Source organism: Phalacrocorax aristotelis, chromosome 1 (genome assembly GCF_949628215.1).
Source record: "Phalacrocorax aristotelis chromosome 1, bGulAri2.1, whole genome shotgun sequence".
In the NCBI taxonomy this organism is placed as follows: Eukaryota; Metazoa; Chordata; class Aves; order Suliformes; family Phalacrocoracidae; genus Phalacrocorax; species Phalacrocorax aristotelis.
The window spans coordinates 85,063,599-85,085,495 of record NC_134276.1 but is presented as its reverse complement, the minus strand read 5'-3'; the positions used below and the strand labels follow the sequence as shown (position 1 = coordinate 85,085,495).

General features: G+C 39.2%; 1 protein-coding gene across 9 annotated transcripts in view; it reads left to right on the top strand.

Moving 5' to 3' along the window:
* CTPS2 (CTP synthase 2) overlaps nucleotides 1-21,897 on the top strand; it is a 74,650-nt gene that overhangs the window by 35,519 nt on the left and 17,234 nt on the right. For all 9 annotated transcript variants that reach the window (XR_012661055.1, XR_012661056.1, XM_075096167.1 and 6 more), the window contains 2 exons: nucleotides 19,115-19,211; nucleotides 21,242-21,297. Coding sequence is in view for 7 of the 9 variants with exons in the window: in XM_075096167.1 (XP_074952268.1) it covers nucleotides 19,115-19,211; nucleotides 21,242-21,297 (153 nt within the window). In the remaining 2 variants the exon portion in view is untranslated. The remainder of the gene's footprint in view (nucleotides 1-19,114; nucleotides 19,212-21,241; nucleotides 21,298-21,897) is intronic.

Here is a 21,897-nt window from a genome sequence, read left to right as displayed (position 1 = left end):
ATCTACAAGCCATTCACTGACACTGTTGGAAGGGACAGGGCACCTTTCACAGGGGTGGGGTTGTCACCCGAGGGCACCAACTATCTCTGTCATCCTGTTTAATCCTTTGCTGATGAGTTAACGCCCTAATCCTCCAGTATTTTTCCACCTTCTTTGGCGTATTTTATTGTAGCAACACCACTGTTACTTGTATGTGAGTCTAACTGCTTTAAAACTAGTTGAGGAATCTCTGTTAGGCTTATGTTACAGCCTGACCATGGTATAGAAGTGTCTACTGTCAAGGTGAAGTTGGCTGTGATTGAGAACATAGATTTGTGGATGTTGTGCATTTGTAAAGAAGAGCAGGAGGTGGTTTGTGCTTAGTATTCACTCATTTCTATCTGTATACTGGTTGTGCATCATTTCTAACTTCCAGGCACCAGTCACTAGATCAAAGCCCTGTGGTAATTTGGTTACTTTCTGGAGCAGAAGTGGAGGAAGATGGTGGGACAATTTAAGTAAATTGGGCTGGATTAGGGAGTCTGTGGAACATATGATTCCTTATCCAGTTTGCAAAGAAATCTTGCACAGGTGTCCAATAAGTTTGATTTCTTATTGAGTAAAGAAGCAGAGCAGTATTTGTATAGAAGTAATGCTAGTATACATGTATCTATGCCTGTTGTAACATACCAATTCCCATGCTGCATCTGAAGATAAATATGGGATTTCTACAATAATAGATCAGTAGGAATACATTTTTAAAATAGTTGTACTTTAGATAACTTGCAAATAATAAAAGGAAACCGTGGAGATGCAGATGTCTGCTGCTACCACGATGTGTGTTCATTTTGCCTATAAGGGCTTTGGTGAGTTCTGCGGAGAACAGTCCTGCAACTGCAGTCATCTTCAGACGTTCTTGCACTGTCTGCGTAAAGGAAAAGGCTTTAAAGTTGGCATACTGATAGTCAGTATACTACGTGGGACCTTTTCTAGGTGTATGTTGGCAGATGTGGGAACTAACTCTCTAGTGCAAATCGGAGAGTTGTGACAGAACTTTTCAATGTTGCCAGTGCCATGGGTTCTTACTGTTAGGGTAGGAGGAGACAAAGGACAGACTGAGAGAGCAGGAACAAATTTTCTGGAAAAGATCAAATAATTATGGGTGAGAAGTTCAGCAAACTGCACTACAGCCATTGTAGAGAACCTGGCATTGCTCTGAGGTATGGAACTGTTAGATGGACGTTGAAGATGGGTTGTAGAATCCTTTATGTGTCACAGGTGATGCATTCCATATGTTAAAATTGCTGCTGTTTGTAAAACCTCCAGTGGTGATGTGTAAAAGGGTCGTCTCATCTCACAAATTAAACTTGAACTATATGGGTTATCCTGACAAGAATTTCTTCCAGGCCCTCCCTTGCTATACTATGAGGCATTGAAGGTGTCTCCCTAAACAGGACTGGGTGCGGCTGCTACAGGGATGAATGATTTAACATGATGCGTTGTTTGTAGTCAGCTTTAAATTGGTGAATGTGTTATTCATTGTAGCTATATGTGTCAGCTTTTGCTGTCATATGTACACATCTGGCAGCCAAACTATTTATCAGTGAAACTCCCCGTGATGTTACATGAGGCAGTTTTGAGGGAGAATTTATTTCAAGAAGGTTTTATCCTTCCACTTTCTGAACCCTAGCTCATGCAGCAGTGCAATAAGGTCGTTATGGCCACAGCTGAAATTTATAGTTAGTGTAATTGCTAAAACCCTAAAACTTTTTGTTTCTTCCTAAACTTGGATTTATTTTTTGGAATTCTTAACAGTGCTCAAAAATGCGTAAATCTCCATTCCAGCAAGGCACATATAGATTTGCGGAGGAGTGATGATGAGGAGAGGAGTTTTGGGTAGGGTGAATAAGTATAAGTAAAGTAATGCCATACAAGGGACCCTAGCAAGTTTGTTATTTCTGTGGTGAGATTAAGCCTTCTCTCAGCTGTCCTCTGCCCTTGGAGATGCCTGGGTTCTCTAGATGTCTCAGCTGTATCTAAGGAACCTTCTTCATCCATAAAAAGAAATCAAGGAGGAAAGAGAGAATCGAGTTCTGTAGTTTGTTTTCAAAGCATTGTTGTTGCTCTTAACAATCCAAACCTGATGGACTGTTCAGAAGGGGTCTAGATGTGCATCTAATAAACCACATAATGTAGGAATTACTTTGCACCAAGATCCCTAAATCCCAAAGTGTGAAAATATGAGTAAGAAACTCATTTGCCCAACTTTCCTCTTGCCTAGAAGGACCTATAGTCTGTTTTCATACAAGTCCAGGACTACTGTCTGTCAATGTAATAACCCAGCACAATCCTACTAGTGAGTCAGAAATTACACATCTGGTTGTCTTGATCCTGAAAAAGCCTAATCCATTATGTATTCTTACAATTTATTTAATATTATTTGATAGAAAGGGGCCTGATATAATGTGAGTTAGTGATGCTTTCTTCTGAAGCAAGCCTACAGTTTCAGATGGTGTGGTGATGTGATAGGATACTCTTGATTTTCTTTGTGTGCATGTGGGGAAGATGGGGAATCCTGGTTTCTGGCTTCTCTGTCTAAAACAATTTTGCTTTTTAAATTAAACAGCAGGAGCTGGGAGAGTGATTATTCTGGATTTTTGACGACATGGCCAGTGTGCACTCTTGCGTACATGTCTTTGTATGCTGGGTAGGGACAGTGGGCCCTCAGCAGAGTTACAATGCTCAGGCCCCTAGAAATCAGGCACAGAGGTCTTACATCAGAATTGCACTGCAATGTCCCCATCGGCCACTGTGACTGCCGCAGCTGTGCTGGCCTGGCACCGAAGTACACTGGAATTATTGAGGCAGTGCCACAATACTGAGTAAGGGTACTTGTGCGAGGAAATGACCACCTGCTTTCCTTCAGGAACAGGTAAGTTTGGGGAAAACAGCAGCAACCATGAGAGGTGCTCTTAGGGAGAAAGAAATGGAGGTCATTTTGCAAGGCTACTTTGTTAGCAACCTCTGAATCTCTGTTCAATTTCTTTACCTTCAACACCCTGTAAGAACAACTACATCAACCTTGCTGGCTTGGTCAGAGTCAGCAGCACAAAATGCGGAGGCAGAGAAATAAATAGCATAGTGGTAAGAACCTTGGAGTTCTCTCTTTGATTCAGAGAAAGAGGTACTTACATGTACTGCTTGAGCTCCAATACTTGCTAATTCTCAGTCAGAAGTCTGCAAGTGAGCTATGCCATGTAAAATCAGATTATTAGTAGTATTCTGGGGTATGTTCATTATCAATGTGAACCATAACAGAAGTGATATTATGAAGTAACGGCTTTACCTTCGGCATACAAATCCCTCATCTGTTAGCACTTTGATGTGTTCATTTGTAGATATAATAGATATTTGCTAAATTCTTTCCAAAGGAAGACTCAAAATGTTCTTTAAATGACCATTAACAACTTTGTGATATGAGAATTTGGCACAATGGAATGAAAAGCCTGCTAGAGAAGTTGTCATCCCCCGTCCCCGCCTCTTCTTTTGACCAAGTCACCCTGGGACATGAGGGAAAAACAAAGATTAAATCAGAGGGAACTAATCAGGCTTATGAGAAGAGTAGCCATTGTCTAACTAACAGTATAGAGCAGTCAGCTGCCGAAATACTTTATATGTGATTATGGCCTGTTGAAAGAACCTATTGCTACTTAACCAAAATTGTAGTCAAGAAAGGATAGTGCTTGGGTACCTAGATTAATTTTATATTTTCTAATAACCTAATGTGATTACTAAATCAAAGCCAAACTATAATAAATTCAGTAAGTAACATCAGTAGTAGTTTGGAAGTTCTCAGTTTACACAAACGTATCAAATGAGCAGCTTATAAACAGCTGTAAAACAAAACTTCAAAGAAGTAGATTTGCATTTTGTTATAAACTGAAATTAACACGTTACCCATGTCAGTCAGAACTCATTTCTCAGTTATGCTAGTGAGGAACCCGACTATCAATTAAGTTGAATTTAAGATTCAACCTTAGAGCCAGTTTCATTTATTTTAGGTTAGTGACTAGTCATGCTGTGCCACAGAAAGGCTTTGCTTTTCTTTCTTTCCTGTAATACACAGAGGTTCACAGCTAAGCTGTAACAAATTACAGCTTTAACAAGATGCTTAGGATTCAGAACCAGGATTGGAGAGAATTTGATAAGAAAGTTTTAAGTGTCTTTCACTTGTAAGGGTGTGCACCAGGTGCCATGGGGAGCTCGGCCTTCAGGCTAGGATCAGTTTGGAACAGATCTGTATAACCCCAAGATACCTGTTGTGCTGGTTTTGGCATGCTATGTGGCCTTTGTATGTCAGAACTGCCAAAGCATCAAAAAAGGAGAAACATTAGTTTTCCTCTGAGACATTACTAAAGCTGATTTTTCCCATCACTTCTGTACGCTCACCTTCTATTGTCCATCACATCGTAGCATTAAAATGCCCAAATATCTAACTATGAAGAACCTAGAATTATACATTTGAAAATAATGAAAAAATATTATTAATTATATTGGTGATTATTGCACTGCAGCTAAAAGATAATATAGGTTTAATCAGCTGTGGCTTCTATTGGGATTATCATTTGGCCTGGCTAATTACAGAGAGCCTGCATAGGGATCAGAGATGTAACTTGCCATGAAACTGTTAACTTTGGTCCTCACTGATGAGAAGGAAGCCCAACAGTTGCCCAAGAGCCTGGCAAAAGTACGAAAGCCTTAGTGTTGCTCAATCTGTAGACTGAAAAATAAGTTTTGACAAATCACAGCAGACATGCTGTGTCTGCAAACAACACAAATTGGCAACCATTGCTTTTCTGAATGGCTTGATTTTGTGCAAAATTTTTTTTTCTTGTTGCAGAAAAATATTCTAAACCTTCTCAAAATAATCCCTTTTAAGTAGAGGTAATTAGAGTTCTTGCAAGGTTTGTGTTGTCTTGCTGTTCCTCTTGCTGTGCATGTGGAATTGTAAGTGATGGTATTCAGAAATCATATGAATTCTGTAATACCAAATAAATGACTGTTTTTGAAATCCAGTATCATTAGCAACATCATGTGAGTAATATATTCATATTAGCACCTTCTCGCCCAAGTTAACTGCTTTTTACCTGTGTTTTCTAAGCTGGAACTCAAGTGACAAGACACAATAATTTCTGTCTTCTTGGGACGCTAGAGAGCCAGTACTTAAGCAAAAAAAAAAAAAGGGAAAAATTTCCAAAAATTCTTTTGTCAGTGAATTTATTTAATTTCTTCTTTATTCTACCACATCCTTGCAAACTCAGCAAAACCTGAAGTTCAAGTGACAAGTAGCACTGTGAGGACCTTTATTTGAGATAAATATTTGAGATTTAATTAAAAGGAAAGAACCCTACTTTCCTCTTAGAACCCGGACTGAACTGATGAAATGTATTTGTGAACTGAGCACTATGGCTGTATCACAGGTAGGCAATGCATTTGGTATTGTCCAGTCCATTTTATGGTATCACCTTTACTTCAGAAAAGCACATTGTGTTGGTCCACAGCTCCATCTAGACCAAAAGCCCATTTGGCCCATCACCTGTCTCCATTGTCATCTGTGAGTAATTATCTGTGGAAAATGGGGGAAGGGACACAAGTTGCTCTTGGGGAGATTCCAATTGGACACCAGAGGAAAATTTTTCACGGTGAGAACAGTCACCATTGGAATAATCTCCCTGAGGAACTGGTTGACTTGGCCACGTTGGACACCTTCAAGAGTCGTCTGGACAGGGTGCTGGGCCATCTTGTCTGGACTGCGCTCTTCCTAGAAAGGTTGGACTAGATGATCCCTGAGGTCCCTTCCAACCTGGGATTCTGTGATTCTGTGCAAAATATAGTAAGGCTGGTGTACAGTGATGCTTTCCTAGTATATTTTCTCATTTCCTACAACTTACACCTTGGATATTTTCAAGCCAGAGAAGACTGGAAGTCCTAAAATGCACAGTATAAGCTGTGGCCAGCACAGACATCAGAAGTGTTACAATGATCTCCTCTGCTGTGGTCTTTCTTCCTCTTGCTGATGATGTGGATAGCTTTTGACTGAGTGTTGAACCGACATCTTCATTGAACGATCTATTGTAGTCTCAAGGTCCTGTTCCCAAGGGGCTGTGATCAGCTCAAAGCCTGTAACTGTGATGTGAAATTAAGCTTGTTTATCTCCTGTGCATGGCTTTATATTTGATTCTGCTGGATTTCACCTGACATTTCAGTCTTTGATTACTAAGTTTCAGAATGTCCTTTTGTGATTCTTTGTAGTAAGCCCTCATCTTTATTATCCTCAGTAAATTAGGAGCTATCAGGCTGTCACCTACTGTTCATTCTTTTTTCTTTTTATCAAATAAGTTGAATGTACTATTCCTAGAGCCTTGCTCAACTATGCTAGTGACTCTCCTCCACTGTGGAAAAACTGCATTTTCTTCTACCCTTGTACTTTATCTTTTAACTGTATTTTGTGTGTGTTAATCCCATAGCTGCTTAGTTTTTTATAAGTCTTTGATGACGCCCTTACATGCCTTTCTAATATCTGTTAGAAATCAAAGCGGACTTTGATTATCAGCCAAATCTCCCTTATCCATGTACTTTTCCTCTGGAGAACTTAAGTAGCTAGGTGACAGGCAGACAACTTCCCTTTACAAAATCTTTGGCAATGTCCCAACCTGTTATGGCTGCCCAGGTGCCCCCTACTTCTACATTTTTGTTAAAGGTTCTGCTAGGTTGCCTGGCACAGACATCAGGTGTTTCAGGCTATAGGTCTCTGTATCTCCTTTGAAGCATTTGCCACTTCAGAGTCTTTGGGCGACAAGGCTGAAGAGATGTTATTCACCAGTTACTAAGATCGGCTATTTCACCCTTCAGTTGCTTCAAAAGTGAGCGAGTACTGTCCATTTCTAGTGATTTATTGCTGTCTATTTGTTTTGTAACCACTTCTTTTAACACTTAAATTTGAGATGGGCATATCAGAGTCTCCCATGGAGGAGGCTTTTTAGCTTGGGAGTGTCTTTCAAACTCCTTGATAGTGCACACAAGCAAAATGCTCATTTTTTTAATGCCATGGTCATAGCTTTGAGTATGAGTTTTATTATACTTTTTTAATCCTGATAATTGATTAGCTTTACAATTCCAGATTTTTCTCCTTAGATGAAAATGAATGAAAACTAACTTACTCTTATTGATGTCTTTTACAAGTTTCTTGAATATTTTGGGGCTGGGGGCAGAATGATTTGGTATTTATACATATAACTTAAAAGTATTTGTGTTTCTCTATCTTCATTTGGACATAGATTTAGTTCTTGTGAAAGATGCCTTCCTGCTTTTAATAACCTCCCACTTTTTTCCTTCTTAAGGTTTTCTTCATGAGAAGGGTTTTTCTAAGTAGAATTGCACGTTACCTGTATACTGCAGTTCATATGTTGAAAACTACATGAAATCACCTTCAATATTATGAATGCCATTTCCATAGAAGTTTCTCCTACCTGGTAACTGACCAAGTCACATTAAGACACTGGCCTTGTTAGAAGCTCACCTGGGAATGTGTGAGTTTCTGTATTGTTAGCTGCCTTGTTTCTAAAGTGCAGGAACAAGATTAGGTGTCACAGAAGTCCTGGTTCTGCTAGGTTAAAGAAATCACTTAATCTGCCTTATTTTTCTCATACCAAATGGAGGTAATGAAACACACTTGCCTTCGTGAAGTGGCTTGGTAACTTCAAAGAAAAGGTCTGTGCAGCAGCTGAGGACTGTACACCCTTTCTGTAACAGTGTTGTAGTCATCCAGGAATGAGAACTGGAATTGAATGTGTGCCTAAGAGTGCATGGGCAAGAAAAACCTGAGGAATTCAAATTGGTTGCCTCGCTGTATTGGAGGGTGTATTTAATGAGATATGAGTGGTCTGTTCATTATGTTCTGAACTATGTAATTTTAATGAGAATAAGGAAAAACGATTAGCCAAAGCTTTATTTTTAATAAAGTCTGCTGTCCTATCAGATTATCTGTTGGAGGTGAGGTAGAAGAATAATACAAAGGTTCCCTTAAAAGGAACACTTTTTTTATTAAATGAGGTTTTCTGTTTGCTTAATTCTGTATTTATTTGCTTCCCATCCTTGACTTGTATGTGATGATACGGTATTCCACACTGTGAGGTTAGACACTGAACAAGAGAACTGCATTTCCAATGGATTTGACGATGAGTCACTATAGACCTGTGCTTTTTAACTACAACTTGTTTCTCCTGCTCTTTGATTCTTCATTCTGCCTTTGGAGACATAAACTATTAGAGGTGCAGGTGAAGAACAAAAATTATTTTTGTATGGGCACCATTAAATAGCCGCTTAGTTTGCCTTTGCAAGGTTGTGGCTGTTCTGTATTGCTTTGTATGAGAGCTAGCTGCTGCACTAGCCTCATGTTGTGTGATACTGTGCCAGCTGGTGACACAGCCTAGAACTTTTGCTGTGTGGCAATATCTTTTGCTGGTTGCTTGGTAAACATTTGTAGCATTTGAGTGGATCACTGCATTATCTGTTGAATTGATCTGTACCCGGCCACCCACACTTTTCACAGAGGATGTCTGAATTATGCTGGGTGTGTTCACCTGATGTCATGCTAATTAAATGCCTACTTGATTTGTGGTGTTTTAAAGGTGATGTTATTCTATAGATGTTAGTTTCTTAGAAACAATATTGATAAAATATTACCTGTAGGCTTTCACCATCATGTTGCTAGGTAAGAAGTGATCTGAAGATCCATTTCTCCTCCTCTCTGGCCTTTTTGCTAATGGTTCTCCACATGCATGCACACATCCCTTCTGCTTTTCTTTTCTTACTTTCTCCTATGAATCTCTTCCTATCTGATTATATTTTAAAAGTATGTACCACATTCATCTGTAAAAAGGAATATGTAGATTTGCAGTTCTGGTTTTATGATCTGTTAGCAAACAGGAACTGCATAGGTATGTCTGTACTGTCATGTTAACTCTGGACCTCACAGTTGTATCCAAGTATACTGGTGTTGTTCACTGGTGCCTTGTTGGGGGAGGAAGTGATTAATATTTGAGCTCTGCCTATGTAGGAGGCATGGATGCAACTGGTCAGGCCACTTATCTTTTTAAACGCTGTCTGAACTTGACCCCGATACCTATATAAACACAATTAAGGAAAGCCATTTCCAAAGGAGTCTTGTCATTTGATGTTGAAGGGGATAGATTTAATGTGCTGGGGGAGGATCACAACATCTGCAGAATTAAATTAAGATCTGGACAGTGATGTTTATCAGGTTTTTGGAGGAGGCAGAACAAAGACAGCAAGACAGGAAGGATCCTGCTCAGAAGGAAGACATCGTGGTTTCTGCTTAAAATAAGAAAGATCTGGATTGTAGGTTATAAATCTTCTACCAGAGTTGTTCTAGGCAAGATGATCTTCGGACAGCTGAAGCTTTTCTGAGTGGAAGCAGGAAACTATTATATGTAGTATAGAGCATGTGAATCAAAGCATCCCTGAAATGGCTGGCAGAGGTAATTAAGTTAATTAATCTCTGCTATGATATTTTTTTATATAAATATCTCTCTCATTCCTTTTGGTTTTCTGAAGCTGATGAGATATGTACTGTTGTTGGATAGATGGTAATAAAAATGCCAAAGTACTTTCTTTGCAAGATAATCTAACTGGTTAAAGTTGGATTGTTGTAATCATCTCCCTACGCTTTCTTATTATTTTTGTTCTAATACAGTTTACAGCATTCTTAAGAAATTCTAGAATTAAAAGTCGGTGCCTTGATTACCATTATATGATATCCAGCACTTCCTTTAGTTCTTCCAGTTCTCTAGCTGGAACGAGAAATGTTATGATACGTGTGTGGGAGGGAAGATAATGACCCATGGAAGTAATCTCCATTACTGCTGTTGACTTCTTGGGGGAAAGAAAATCCCATTACTCATTGCTTAAGAGCTTTCCAGAGGACTAGATGTCCATTCTGTATGCCTAATGAGAGATCCAGTGTTCAGATTGGTCTCTGTAATTTACAAAAAGTTTTACAGGCATGAAAGACCAGATAGGCCAAGGTACTTTTGTCTTGGGCATACTATGGAAGACTACTACTACTAGTAGTAGTAGTAGTAGTAGTAGTAGTAGTAGTAGTAGTAGTAGTAAAAATTAGTGATTGTGCCTGAAGCTTTCTGCCTAGAAAGTCTCTGTTATATTTCTGTTCTGCTATTAGTCCACAAGATTATCGTTACTAGAATATCTCAAATTAGTAAATTAAGTGGGAGGACCACTAAGTAATGGGGTGGCCAACTTCAGTTCTGTAGGTCCTTTCATTTTGTATGCTGTTGTTATGGGCAACAGAATGTTACCAAGTAGTAGAGGTGAGGGAACTGGCATGACATTTAAACAGGAGTTAAACGAAACCAAAAGCTTCCAAAGAGAGGAGGGCAATACAAAAATACATATAAAATATTCCAAGATCTCTACATAGTAGACATCAGTTCTGTTAAAACAGTAAAAGTGATCCTGCTTGCCTTCCGAAAGCAGTTACTTTAGCTTGCACAGTATTGTTCCTGGTTGTGATCCTTTGCAAGATGCCATTTCAAAATGCAAAAACAAAGAAAAGAAGGGGATGGAAGGTAGGAAGAAGCATGACTACTCCAGCCTTCATTATCTAAGTTTCTTCATTATCTATATCTATCTTCATTTTACAAAGTTACAGCTTAAATATAAAAGAAGAGTTGAAAAGAAATAAACTTGCTCATCAGAACAAATTGCTTCAATTAAAGGTTACAGTGGTTGGCATGAGCTGGTAGTTTTGTGTGGTTCTGCAGAGTGGACTCAGCTGAACTGCCTCTTATTTGAATTAGATTGGCACAAGATTTTGGCACTGGGAGTAGAGTAGCATTTACTTTCACAACTGTCTGCAGTTGTCTACAACTTCAGTGGGATTTTTTTTTTTTGCAAAGATAGACAACCTGCAGAATACCTGTAGAAGTTTAACATGTTTGCTCAGCAGTGTCTTTGAAACACTTCAAGATATTTTCTTACTACTTTGCCTTTACTTGGGATCTTGGATCGTATTGTGTTTTTTGTTCTTAGAAGTTAAGAGTTAAATATTAAGGAACTTTTTCTGAGTAAGTGTATTATTTTTCCTTCTATTCAGCTGATTTTCATAAAATGCTCACCTATCAGAGATACTAATTTAGCTCAGCTAGGAGGGAATTCTCTTTTTCATGTACAAATGTCAGGTTTTAAATTCTGATGTCTGTTTCAAAAGGTGATCAATCAATCATTAAAGCTTATGGTCTGCCACTGATCTTTGGACATGGTGTGAAGCATGATATCCTAAGAGAGTGGTACTGGGCTGCTTCCTACATATCTAGCACAGAAATCCTTAAGGAGCTAGAATCCTTTATTTCTGTTTCATTCATTTACTCCAAATTCTAAAAAAGGCATTTTCTTGTGCTAGTATTACACGGTGTGATAGTATATTTTTTCCTTCAGTTTAAAACCTCAATTTAATGATATATTAATCAAATGTACAGTAGCTAAAGCTAGTTGGTGAAATAATTTTAAACTGCATGGAATTGTTAATCTCAGTCAAGCATGTGTTGTTAGATAATGTAAAAATGATTTATCAGGATAAATCAGGCAGAATAAAGCCACTTGTCTTAAAACAGAAGTTAAGCCACAAAAAATACAGATATGTTTAGGTTTGTATTTTAATAACTGACATGGATTTCAAGCTCTAGATAGTGTTTGCACTTTCTTTATTCTGGGAGAAGAGCTCTTTCAATTTCAAAGTACAGTATTGTACCATTACCATACCTTTTTTTCTATTCAAATACCTATCCTTTTGATAGGATGCTTTTCCATCTCCAATAAATGAAATAATCCACAGTTGTATTTTATTTCCATGGCAACAACTGTTATATTTTAGTGTGTGCACACACGAGTTCAATAAATTTGTGGCAAATGTGCCTCCGTACCTGTATTGGCAGGCCTGAAAAAGGCGGAGGGCTTACAAAAAAACAATTAGAAACAAATGGCTGTGGCTTGCTGTTCTGATTCGCATTGGAGAGGGATTACTGAAAAGAAAACTTTCAACTGATCCAGGACCTTTCCAGGGATTTCTTCTCGGTTCTGAAGTTAGCTGGGAAGTTTTATCCCACACCAGGGATCTCTGCAGGGAGATCTGGGTAGGCTGGAAGAGTGGGCTAACAAGAGCCTTATGAAGTTCAACAAGGACAAGTGCAAGGTCTTACACCCAGGAAAACATAATCTGGGAGTGCAGCACAGACTGGGATCCACCTGGCTGGAGAGCAGCTCTGTCGAAAGGAACCTGGGGGTCCTGGTGGACAGGAAGCTGAACATGAGCAAACAGTGTGCTGCTGCGGCCAAGAAGGCCAACAGGATGCTGGGTTGCATCAAAAAGGGCATCGCCAGCAGAGATGGAGAAGTCATTATCCCGCTCTACTCATCACTTGTCAGGCCACACCTGGAGTACTGTGTCCAGTTCTGGTCCCCGCTGTACAAAAGAGATGTGGACGGGCTGGAAGGGGTCCAGAGAAGGGCCACCAAGATGACCAGAGGACTGGGAAGCTGCCATATGAGGATAGGCTGGGAGAGCTGGGTTTGTTCAGCCTTGAGAAAAGGAGGCTTAGAGGGGATCTCATCACCCTGTACCAGTACTTCAGGGGCAGCTACAAAGAAGATGGAGGTTCCCTTTTTACAAGGAGTCCCACGGAGAGGACAAGGGGGAATGGACACAAGTTGCTCTTGGGGAGATTCTGATTGGACATGAGAGGGAAATTTTTCACAGTGAGGATAGTCACCATTGGAATAATCTCCCTGAGGAACTGGTTGACTCGGCCACATTGGACACTTTCAAGATTTGTCTGGACAGGGTGCTGGGCCATCTTGTCTAGACTGCGCTCTTCCTAGAAAGGTTGGACTAGATGATCCCTGAGGTCCCTTCCAACCTGGGATTCTGTGATCTCTACTAAGGACAACCTCACGTCTCCTTGGCTAGTTGCATAGCTTAGCTAGTAGGGCTTGTCTGTGGCCAGTGTTCCATGGCAGTTGCCTGTATCGTATAATAATTCTGAGTCAGAGACCATCAAGCATACTACTGTTTAAACAATCTCGGGCTGTAAGTGTTTGATTATCCCTGTCTCATCTTTGTGGCCAGGGTGTTTGGCGAAGAGAGCACCAGGCTCTGTCTCCCTTTCTAGGTTCTTCCCTCTGCTTTAGAATGCTCACAGACACAGACTTGATTTATGCCTTCCTCCTTCAGATACATCTTATGTGGATTTAAGTGAGTTTGGTAAGGGCAAAATTTCACCTACTAGCCATTTCAGTTGGAGAAGTCCCCGTCAAAGGCAGTAACAGAGTTCTGATTTTTTAATAGATGTATGTGGTAGGAAGGGAAGGATATTTCTGAAATTAAATTAGGGAGTATTTGGTCATTAATTGTAATGCGAACTGGACCAGTCCAAAGCCCAAGAACAGTTTTCCACTTTCTTTTAGTTATTCAAGTCTGTGGCAAATCCTGCACTTCCTGGCCTGGCATGGCTGGCACTCCAGTGTATGTCTATAGCCAGCACTGCCTGACCCTGTTCCTTTTGCTAACACTAGCAGTCTGAAAATTTCTTCTTGATTAAGTCTTTAAGCTCACTCTAGGTCATGTGGTTGAAATAACTAGAATGAGTTCTAAAATGCTGTTAAGCAATATCTATATGGGCTTGGCATATCAACATCTCCATTAACTTTTTCAGTTCACTGCACTATGCTTATGAGTGAGTAAGCACTGTTTGAAAAAAGTTACACCCTTTATGACTTTTTCTGAAGAAAATCTTACAAAACATTCTGTACCGGTATTTCTGCTTATTCACGCAGAATCCTTCTTAGAGAGTTTTTAGGCTTTAATTAAATAAATGCTCTAGGGCAATTATTTAATTCAATATAGGAAACAAGGAATTTCTGGAGAAGAGGATTGCCCAAACTGGAAAATGGTTGACAGTAACATGGTATTTGTTGGAATATCGGGATACTGTACTGTAGTTCAGTAAAGAGAGTAGAGGACAGGATTTTTCAAGCTGGTTACTCATATCACTGTGTAGCTGCGTGAATCAGCTATTGATGATTTCTGCTTTGATCTTATGTGTGATGGTGGTCATCTTTTTGAAAACAAATATTACTTCAGTCAGAGTAATAGAGCACCGAGTAGTCTGAAATCTGCAAGTGGCTTTATGGCAGCTAGTTCCATCCTAGAGGGCTGAGTGCTTTAGGCAGGTGGGCAATGATTTGCTAGGAACTCGGGTATCTTTAGGGGACAAGGGAGTAAGGGATTCTGGCAGATATGTGATCCCTGCACTTTCTTTCGGTAACTGAAAATGTTAAAACCCTGGTTTTGAATGAACAGGGGAAGAGTGTCTTTTTACTTTACTTGCCAAGTTGGAAGCTGTCAGTATCACTCTTAGTGTTGTACCTGTCAATTTTTTCTTTAAAATGTTTGTACTGTTGTTTCTAAAATGTTAGTGTAAAGATCCCATTTGTACGTGGCTGCGTCTGTTTACTCACGAACTCGTGACTGAAACAGATCAGATCAAATCTAGCAAGTACTGACTAATACTGCAGAGAAATTATGGAAGTGTCAATAAAAGAATGGGTTCCTCTAGTTTGGGTTGAGTCCTTGTCAGTTTGTCTTGCTGGTTTTGCTGTGTTCAGCAGGGATTAATATTCATCAGTACCTGGCACTGTATTCCCTGCTCCTGGCAGCTTTCCCTTTGCACCCCTCTTCTGTGCTGAGTGTCTGAGAGCCTCTTTTCAGTGTTCAATTCATCTTTAGGGTCGGGGCTTCTCCTGATGCTTTGATCAGCACTTACATGTATAGCAATTTCTTTCAGCAGTGACAAATCATTTGCTTGCCAGGCAAGGGAAGACTAAAAAGGCAAAAAAACTAAAAACCTGCTTCCAAAGCTGACTTACCAATGAGTTGTTCAAATCAAGTAATGCTCCCCTCCCTCCCTGCCTGCCTTTTTTACCCCTCCTCCCAAGGTAACCAAGGTAGATATATTTTTCAAAGTGGTGTTGCAGGACATGAGATAAAACTTAATGGTCCTGGGGTGATCACTAAAATTATAACTGTTGGGTTTTCAGGGCCTCCTTCTCTATGCTGAGTGTCTGGGCTTGAGAGGTTTTCTTATTAGCTTTTAATGTTTCCTAACAACAATGAAATGATTCAAGCAGCAGATTTCTGAAAGAAGGCTGGAGTTCATGGGTAGTTAAAGTCACTATTCATCAACACCATGATTTAGATAAGACTTTTTTTATATTTAGAACGTGCTTTGTGTTATGTCAGAGCGATTAATTATTTACTTCGTGTTGGCTGTCTGGTGGGCAATACGTGATCTCTGTAAAATCCCCGTAGTGTTGGCAGTTTTCAGAGATTTGGGCAAGAAAGACCTAATTAATGCCTTATTGCTTCTTGCACCCTCCCTAGTGATGATGCTTTGTTGCTTGTGTGGCTGTTGTTCTGTGCTGTTCTCTGCTCTTCAAAGAACTAATGCATAGTAAGAGCTGATTTGTTCTGTGGCAGGAAGCATAAGCTCTTTGAAGAATCTATACAGTTGCACAGTTGTTCATAATAACCACCACTTGAAGGTTCTTCATCTTTTATCTGATCAAATGAATTCTGTAAAATATGACAAAATTTTCCATAATATAGGTTGCTTTTCTGATGCTTATTACTGTCCTTGGGCTGTAGGGCAGCAGTGCCACTTTGTTTTCAAAAGCTTCTTGCACAGACTGTTGCAGAGAAAACCATGCAATATATAAACGTTGAGGGTTGTGCTGTCATAGTTGCTGAAGCTGATCTGAGCCACAGAGAATATCAAAAAGGAAGATCCAGAGTCAGACTAGTTCTGAGGTATTACTTCATGAGTATCTCCTTTCCTCACCTGACTATAAAAATTAATATTCGAGGCCTTTTCTATTTTCTTACTGTCATAAAGCTAAAAACCGTGGGGAAGATGGAGAGCTGGTTTATATGCACATATCAATAGCAAAACATGAGCGCACACACACACACACACAGAGTAAGCTGCTTGATATTGAAACTCAATACAGCTGTCATATTGGCAGAAATTCTGCCACGGTTAGAAATAAGATTCAACAGTTGATTCATGCGATGTTTCTTAAAAGACACCTCAGTTAAGACTTAGCAGACATCAGTGAAAGTTTTAAGGGTTGGATCCTCCTCTGAATATGTGCCCCTGACCATGCCAATGTAGCTGTTGAGACAAGGAAGCAGGCCTTTTAGAAGACAAAGATTAACTGGGGGAAAATGCCCGTATCTTCCCTGCAAGGCCATTTCTCCAGTGGAATTTTTGTTGGGCTTGCAGCCCCATGTCAGGTTGTGATCCAAAGGGTGGCAGAAGCCCTTGGCCAAGCAGATGAAGCTGTGCTTTCCCAGCCTGGCTTTGTTCCAGGCTATTATCTAGAGCTTGAGTGGAACTCATGAGTGGTCTTTCTTGTTTGCCTACTGAAAGAAGGAAGAGCTGAGAGTCTGGCCATAACCTGTTTGAACTGATATGCTCTGTTTAATGAACAGGAGACCATACGTTTGCTTTTGAGGCTTCCTGGAGAACACATTTAAGCACAGTAAATTAGTGAAATCTGCTATGGACTTCATTTGGAGCCAGTGTTTTAACTGGGGAGCTTAAGAGCTGAGTGATGTCCTTCAAGAAGTTACTGTCCCACTCATTGTGTCCCCATGCTTCCTTCTATTTATGGCATTATGCTCAAAATGTTTTGATAGAGAGAATATCTTAGTACAACAAATACCGAATGCTGAAAGGTGAAAATAGTGAAATCTAATTTTTTGGGGGGAGAGGGAACACCAAGCACCTGGGTATTACCATGATTCAGTTAGCAAAGTTAGACCAAAACATCCCGCTCCGAGTTTTTGGGAAGAAAAATCTAAAGCTGAGATTAGGGGACGGTATTTAGGTGCTTGATACACTTTTGCGAATGAAGGAAATCTCTGATGTTGACTTCAGCATCCAAGCTTAAAAAAAAAAACAAACAAGAAAACTCCTCATTGTTTTTCTTGTCAACTGCAAATATTCATTAAACAGCTGTTAAAGTAAAATTTCTGTAAGTGGAGGAGAAGCATGTACTCCAACTTGATAGCTACTTGATAGCTACTTGTTACCACTTCATCTCTGTTTGACAAGAGTCAGGAGCACTTTAGGGTTATCTGTAGTATGGGTGTAGGCAAGTAAATAACACCCCATGGAAAACTTGTGTTTGGTTTCAGAGGGTCAATGTTTGACATATACACACGGTCTATTGCATACGTTCTAGCTACTTCTGACATCCTGTGGGGTTTTTTGTGGTCACTACTTCAGAAAAAAAGTGAAAATAAATGGAAGAAAAATAACATAAAATCGGACAATCTTTTTTGAAGTAATAAGGATAATGTAATAATTATTTTTTTGAAGTAATAAGGATTCGATTAATTATTTATTTTTTTTTTTAGTTTTTTGTGGTTTTATTAGCTGAATGTGCTGCATAGTCCTCACCTTCATGATTTGGGAGGTAATTGGGGGATTTGGAATATCCCACTGGTTTGATCACAACTTCTGCTTGTGACATTTTATAATGAGTATATAGCTTATAAATAACATTTTGAAGGTATAAGGTTATACAGAGATAATTGCACAGCTGAAATGCATTGGCACAAGGCCAAAGGCTAAGCACTTTCCACCATCCCTTCTAAATTGAATAACTTCACTTTATGAAGTGTATCGTCAGAAATTGTTTTCATTACTCCCAGAGGGCAAATTAAGGTTAATAAAAATCCAATTCCAGATTACCCGCATGTGTGAATATTTGTATTTTTAGAACCTTTCTTTGTCAATTTAATTCCTCATTGACTGTGTGTATGTGAATACAAGCAGGTAGGTCGTAGTTTAAGCTCATGTGTTTTTACAGTTTTGAACTGTTTTGCCCTTGTGAGACAGTCTTCCTTTAAACATGATTGTGAGTCCCAGTAGGATTTTTCAAACGGGGCAAAACTAGACACACTCCTTCCACTAAGCCATTGCTTCTCACATCCCTTCGGTCCCACCATCCTGGATTCCACTTGACCCACGTAGCAGCCATTTGACCCATCCGATTCAGTCCTCAAAACCAGTATCTGTATATCCATTTCTTTACATTTTTGTTAAATAGCATGTTCTTCATACAGGGTAACACAGTATTTTGTGGATTCTTAGGCGATCTGAGAGACCCTTTAGGAAAGGTGAATTAGGGGGAAGGTTTTTTCATTTTCTCCCTGTGATAAATTAGTTACGTATATAATCTGAAATAGCACACAATGTTGGAGTCATCTCTTGTACTACTCCACTTTTATGACATTATAGTCTTGTTACAAGTGCCCTCTTCTTTTCTCTTCACTCTGCTGCTCCATGCCCTCTTCTTCTTCCTACTTCCCAAAAGAGAGGACTTCCACTGTCTCAGCAAGACAGCTGTTTCTGCCTCTTAGCATCAGGAAGAATTTTGTATGTAAAGAACAATGTAAGAAAGGGCTGAATGTACAGTAATATTTACCCAGGATAATCTTCCAGCCTCTATCACTGTGTGGTTCAGGGAGTTGCTTTTTCAGAGATGGTGTCTTTATCACTCTTTTCATGGTTTTTTTTAATCTATGAATTTATCAGTTTTTAAAAATCTTATATAACACCAAGAATAGGTTTTGACAGAATTATGCTATTGCTAACATTTTTGTATCTTATTTTTAAAAAAGAAAGGCTTTTTTCCACCCCCAAAATTAAATTAAGGAATTAATAAATTGCTTTTGTTGATCTTAACATTAAATGAAAACGTTTCACACCAGCTAGTTAATATCCTCAGTCTATTACAGTCCCAATACCGCAAACAAAGCATTAGGAAAACCAAGGAGAAGTCATAACTGGGAATGCTTGGAGGAAAAAGAAATCATGTTACCTTTTATAAATCTATGCAGCCTATTACACAATTGTTGCATATTTTTTGTCTTTGTTGGATGAAACAGTGTTTAAATAATTTTTCTCTACAGGTTATTGACATGCCAGAACACAATCCTGGAGATATGGGTGGAACAATGAGACTGGGGAAGAGGAGGACTGTTTTCAAAACACAAAATTCTGTTTTAAGTAAGTTACATTTCTGGTCTTATGACTTGCCTTATGAATAGAAACTCTGTAACATGGCAAAGCGAAAATGCCAAAGCACATTCTGTTAAAGGACTGCAACCTCAAGCAAGCAGTTGGGCGACAGCTTCCCCAAGCTCATTCACTCTGATCCTGTTCCCATATTAATTTACCCAGGATCAGAATGTAAAGAAAGAAATGAGAGACATCTGGAAGTGCCAGTGAAAAGGTCAGATAGGGCCCAATGCTTTAAATAAACAATAAGAAGTCTGTTGAGATAATTGAAATGCATTTTATAGTAGTTTAGTTTATTATTTTCTTGGGAAGATCAGTGTATTGAACTAGGGCTTCTTGTTCTACCCTGAAGCCTTTTGCTAGAACTAACACAAGCTTCTACCCATCATGCTCTTGCCAGGCCTAAACATTCCTCGTCACTCCCTCGAGTTGCCAGTGGGCCTCAGCCTTAATCGTCATCTGGCCTCGCTGCCTTAGTCCTCACCTTGTCTTGACAATGTTTGCTAGTTTGTATCCTAATTGTAGCCAAGCCCTGCTTAGCTCCAGTCTCTGATCCAGCACTGCCCTAGGCCTAGCCCAGCCCTGGAAACAGTCTTGTGTTGGGAAAGAAAATTTGTTTCAGGAAAGGAAAATGATTTGCTGTAACAGGATGCCTCAAAAGGCAAAATAAAAGCAACCAGAACATAGAACAAATAATTCAATTTGATCTACGTGTATTTTAAAATTGAAGTAATACTTGTCTCCTGTTAATCAGCCTATTGCACACTTGTAATATGTGATGCTGAAAATGTGTAAAAGTGGTTTCTTATCCATAAACAAATATGGGCGTATTTCTTGTATTGCCCTGCCCCTGACATTGATCTGAGCTATTACCATATTTAGTTATGCTGAACTTACTTCTGAGCTTTTAAAAATGACATCTACTTCAGCAGGAGACCAAAGTGTAATACATATGCACATTTAGTGAAAAAATCTGCCTTTATAGACAATGCCTGTGCTAGTAATCTGACTGACCTGGGTATTATTTTGCCTAGGTGTGATATAGATATGCATATCACAATGACCAAGTTGTTCTGTGGCCTAAACACTTCTTGGAAAAGTTAATAGAAATTAACATGTGTTTTAACTCTTGACAAGTATTATGAGCTGTTTAGGTGACCATATTTGTCAAAGACTATAGAAAGCTCTGGTAGTTTACTCAGGAAATCTGATTCCTGTTTCTAATGCTTTACAGCTTGAATAGAAATAATGGTTTTGAAAAGGTGGTTCCTTCAAATTAACACATACACCACTTTTTGTAAAATTGCAGTACTGTCATTCCACAATTTTTGGAGACCGTGGCACTCTAATTCTTGAACCAACCCCTAAGCAAGACAGTAATCCTAATGACACTAGGATAAACTGAGAGCAGAGTTTGAGCTGTGAGAGATATGACTAAATCCTGGTTTACTGCGTAACTCTAACTTACTCCTTCTTGCTCTGGAATGTAGAGTGTTCCAGATTAGGCTCAGAGGACTGCAAGAGTCATTTGGGTAATGAGATCAGGAAAACAAAGGAAAACCATATTCTCTGTTTGTCATTGGAGGTATTATGCCAGCTGCTGTGCATAGTCTATTAAAATGGAACAGATGCTACTAAAAGGCTTCTTTCACTGCACCTTTTGCGTACAACTGTTGTAAAACCCTGAAGGGATTTTATGTTGCTTGTTCATTCAGACATCTTTTATTTTATTATGGGTTTTACAATTTAAATTATTTTAAGCATGGCCTTCATGCTCTGGTTTACCTAAGGTATTTCTGGTCAAGGAATGTTGAATATGAATCCTGAATAAACTCAGGTAACAGTAAATTAAAAGAAACTAGTCATCACTCAGAAAAACAGAAAGATGGAGTGAGATGAATAGTGTTGTGTTATGGTTTACATGTGAATTTTTTTTTGAGATTTAAATTACAAGAAATAGTTGTAGCAACTATTAAACCAATACATTACCATTAATTTATTTTTTGTTGTCTATTCAGGGAAACTTTATGGTGATGAAACATTTGTAGAGGAGCGACACAGGCATCGATATGAGGTAAGCACTGCCAGTGTACTTCGTGCTCAAAAGTTAAAGCTTAAACAAATTGTGTTTCTCTTGGTAGGCACGATTCTCCTTAAAGCCAATGGGAGATTTCTTACATAAACATAACTTTAATAATGGTTAGATAGTATAATTTAGATCAAAAGAAACCTCCCTGAGTCTTCTGATCCAGCTCCCCATTTGGAGCTGAGCCAACTTCAAAATCAGATCAGGCTGCTCAGGATTTTGTCCCATCTAGTTTTGAATCTCTCTGAAGAGAGAGATTCTACAACATCTTTTGACAAATCTATTCCAGTGCTTAACCACTTTGTTGTGAATCCTTTTTTCCCTTATATCTAATAGGAAATGTCTTTGGACGGTTTGTGTTTTATCTCTCAGTCTTGTGCTATGCATCTCTGAGCAGAGTCGGGCTTAGTTGTCTTTATACCATCCCATTAGATAGCTGAAGTCAGCAATGAGATCCACTCTGCCTTCTCCAGGCTGACCAAATCTAGCTCATCCAGTTTCTCCTCCTATGTTGCATGTGGTCCAGCCCCCTAAGGTCCTGATTGGACCTCCTATGGACTTACATTTTCTCAATCTATTTCTTGTACT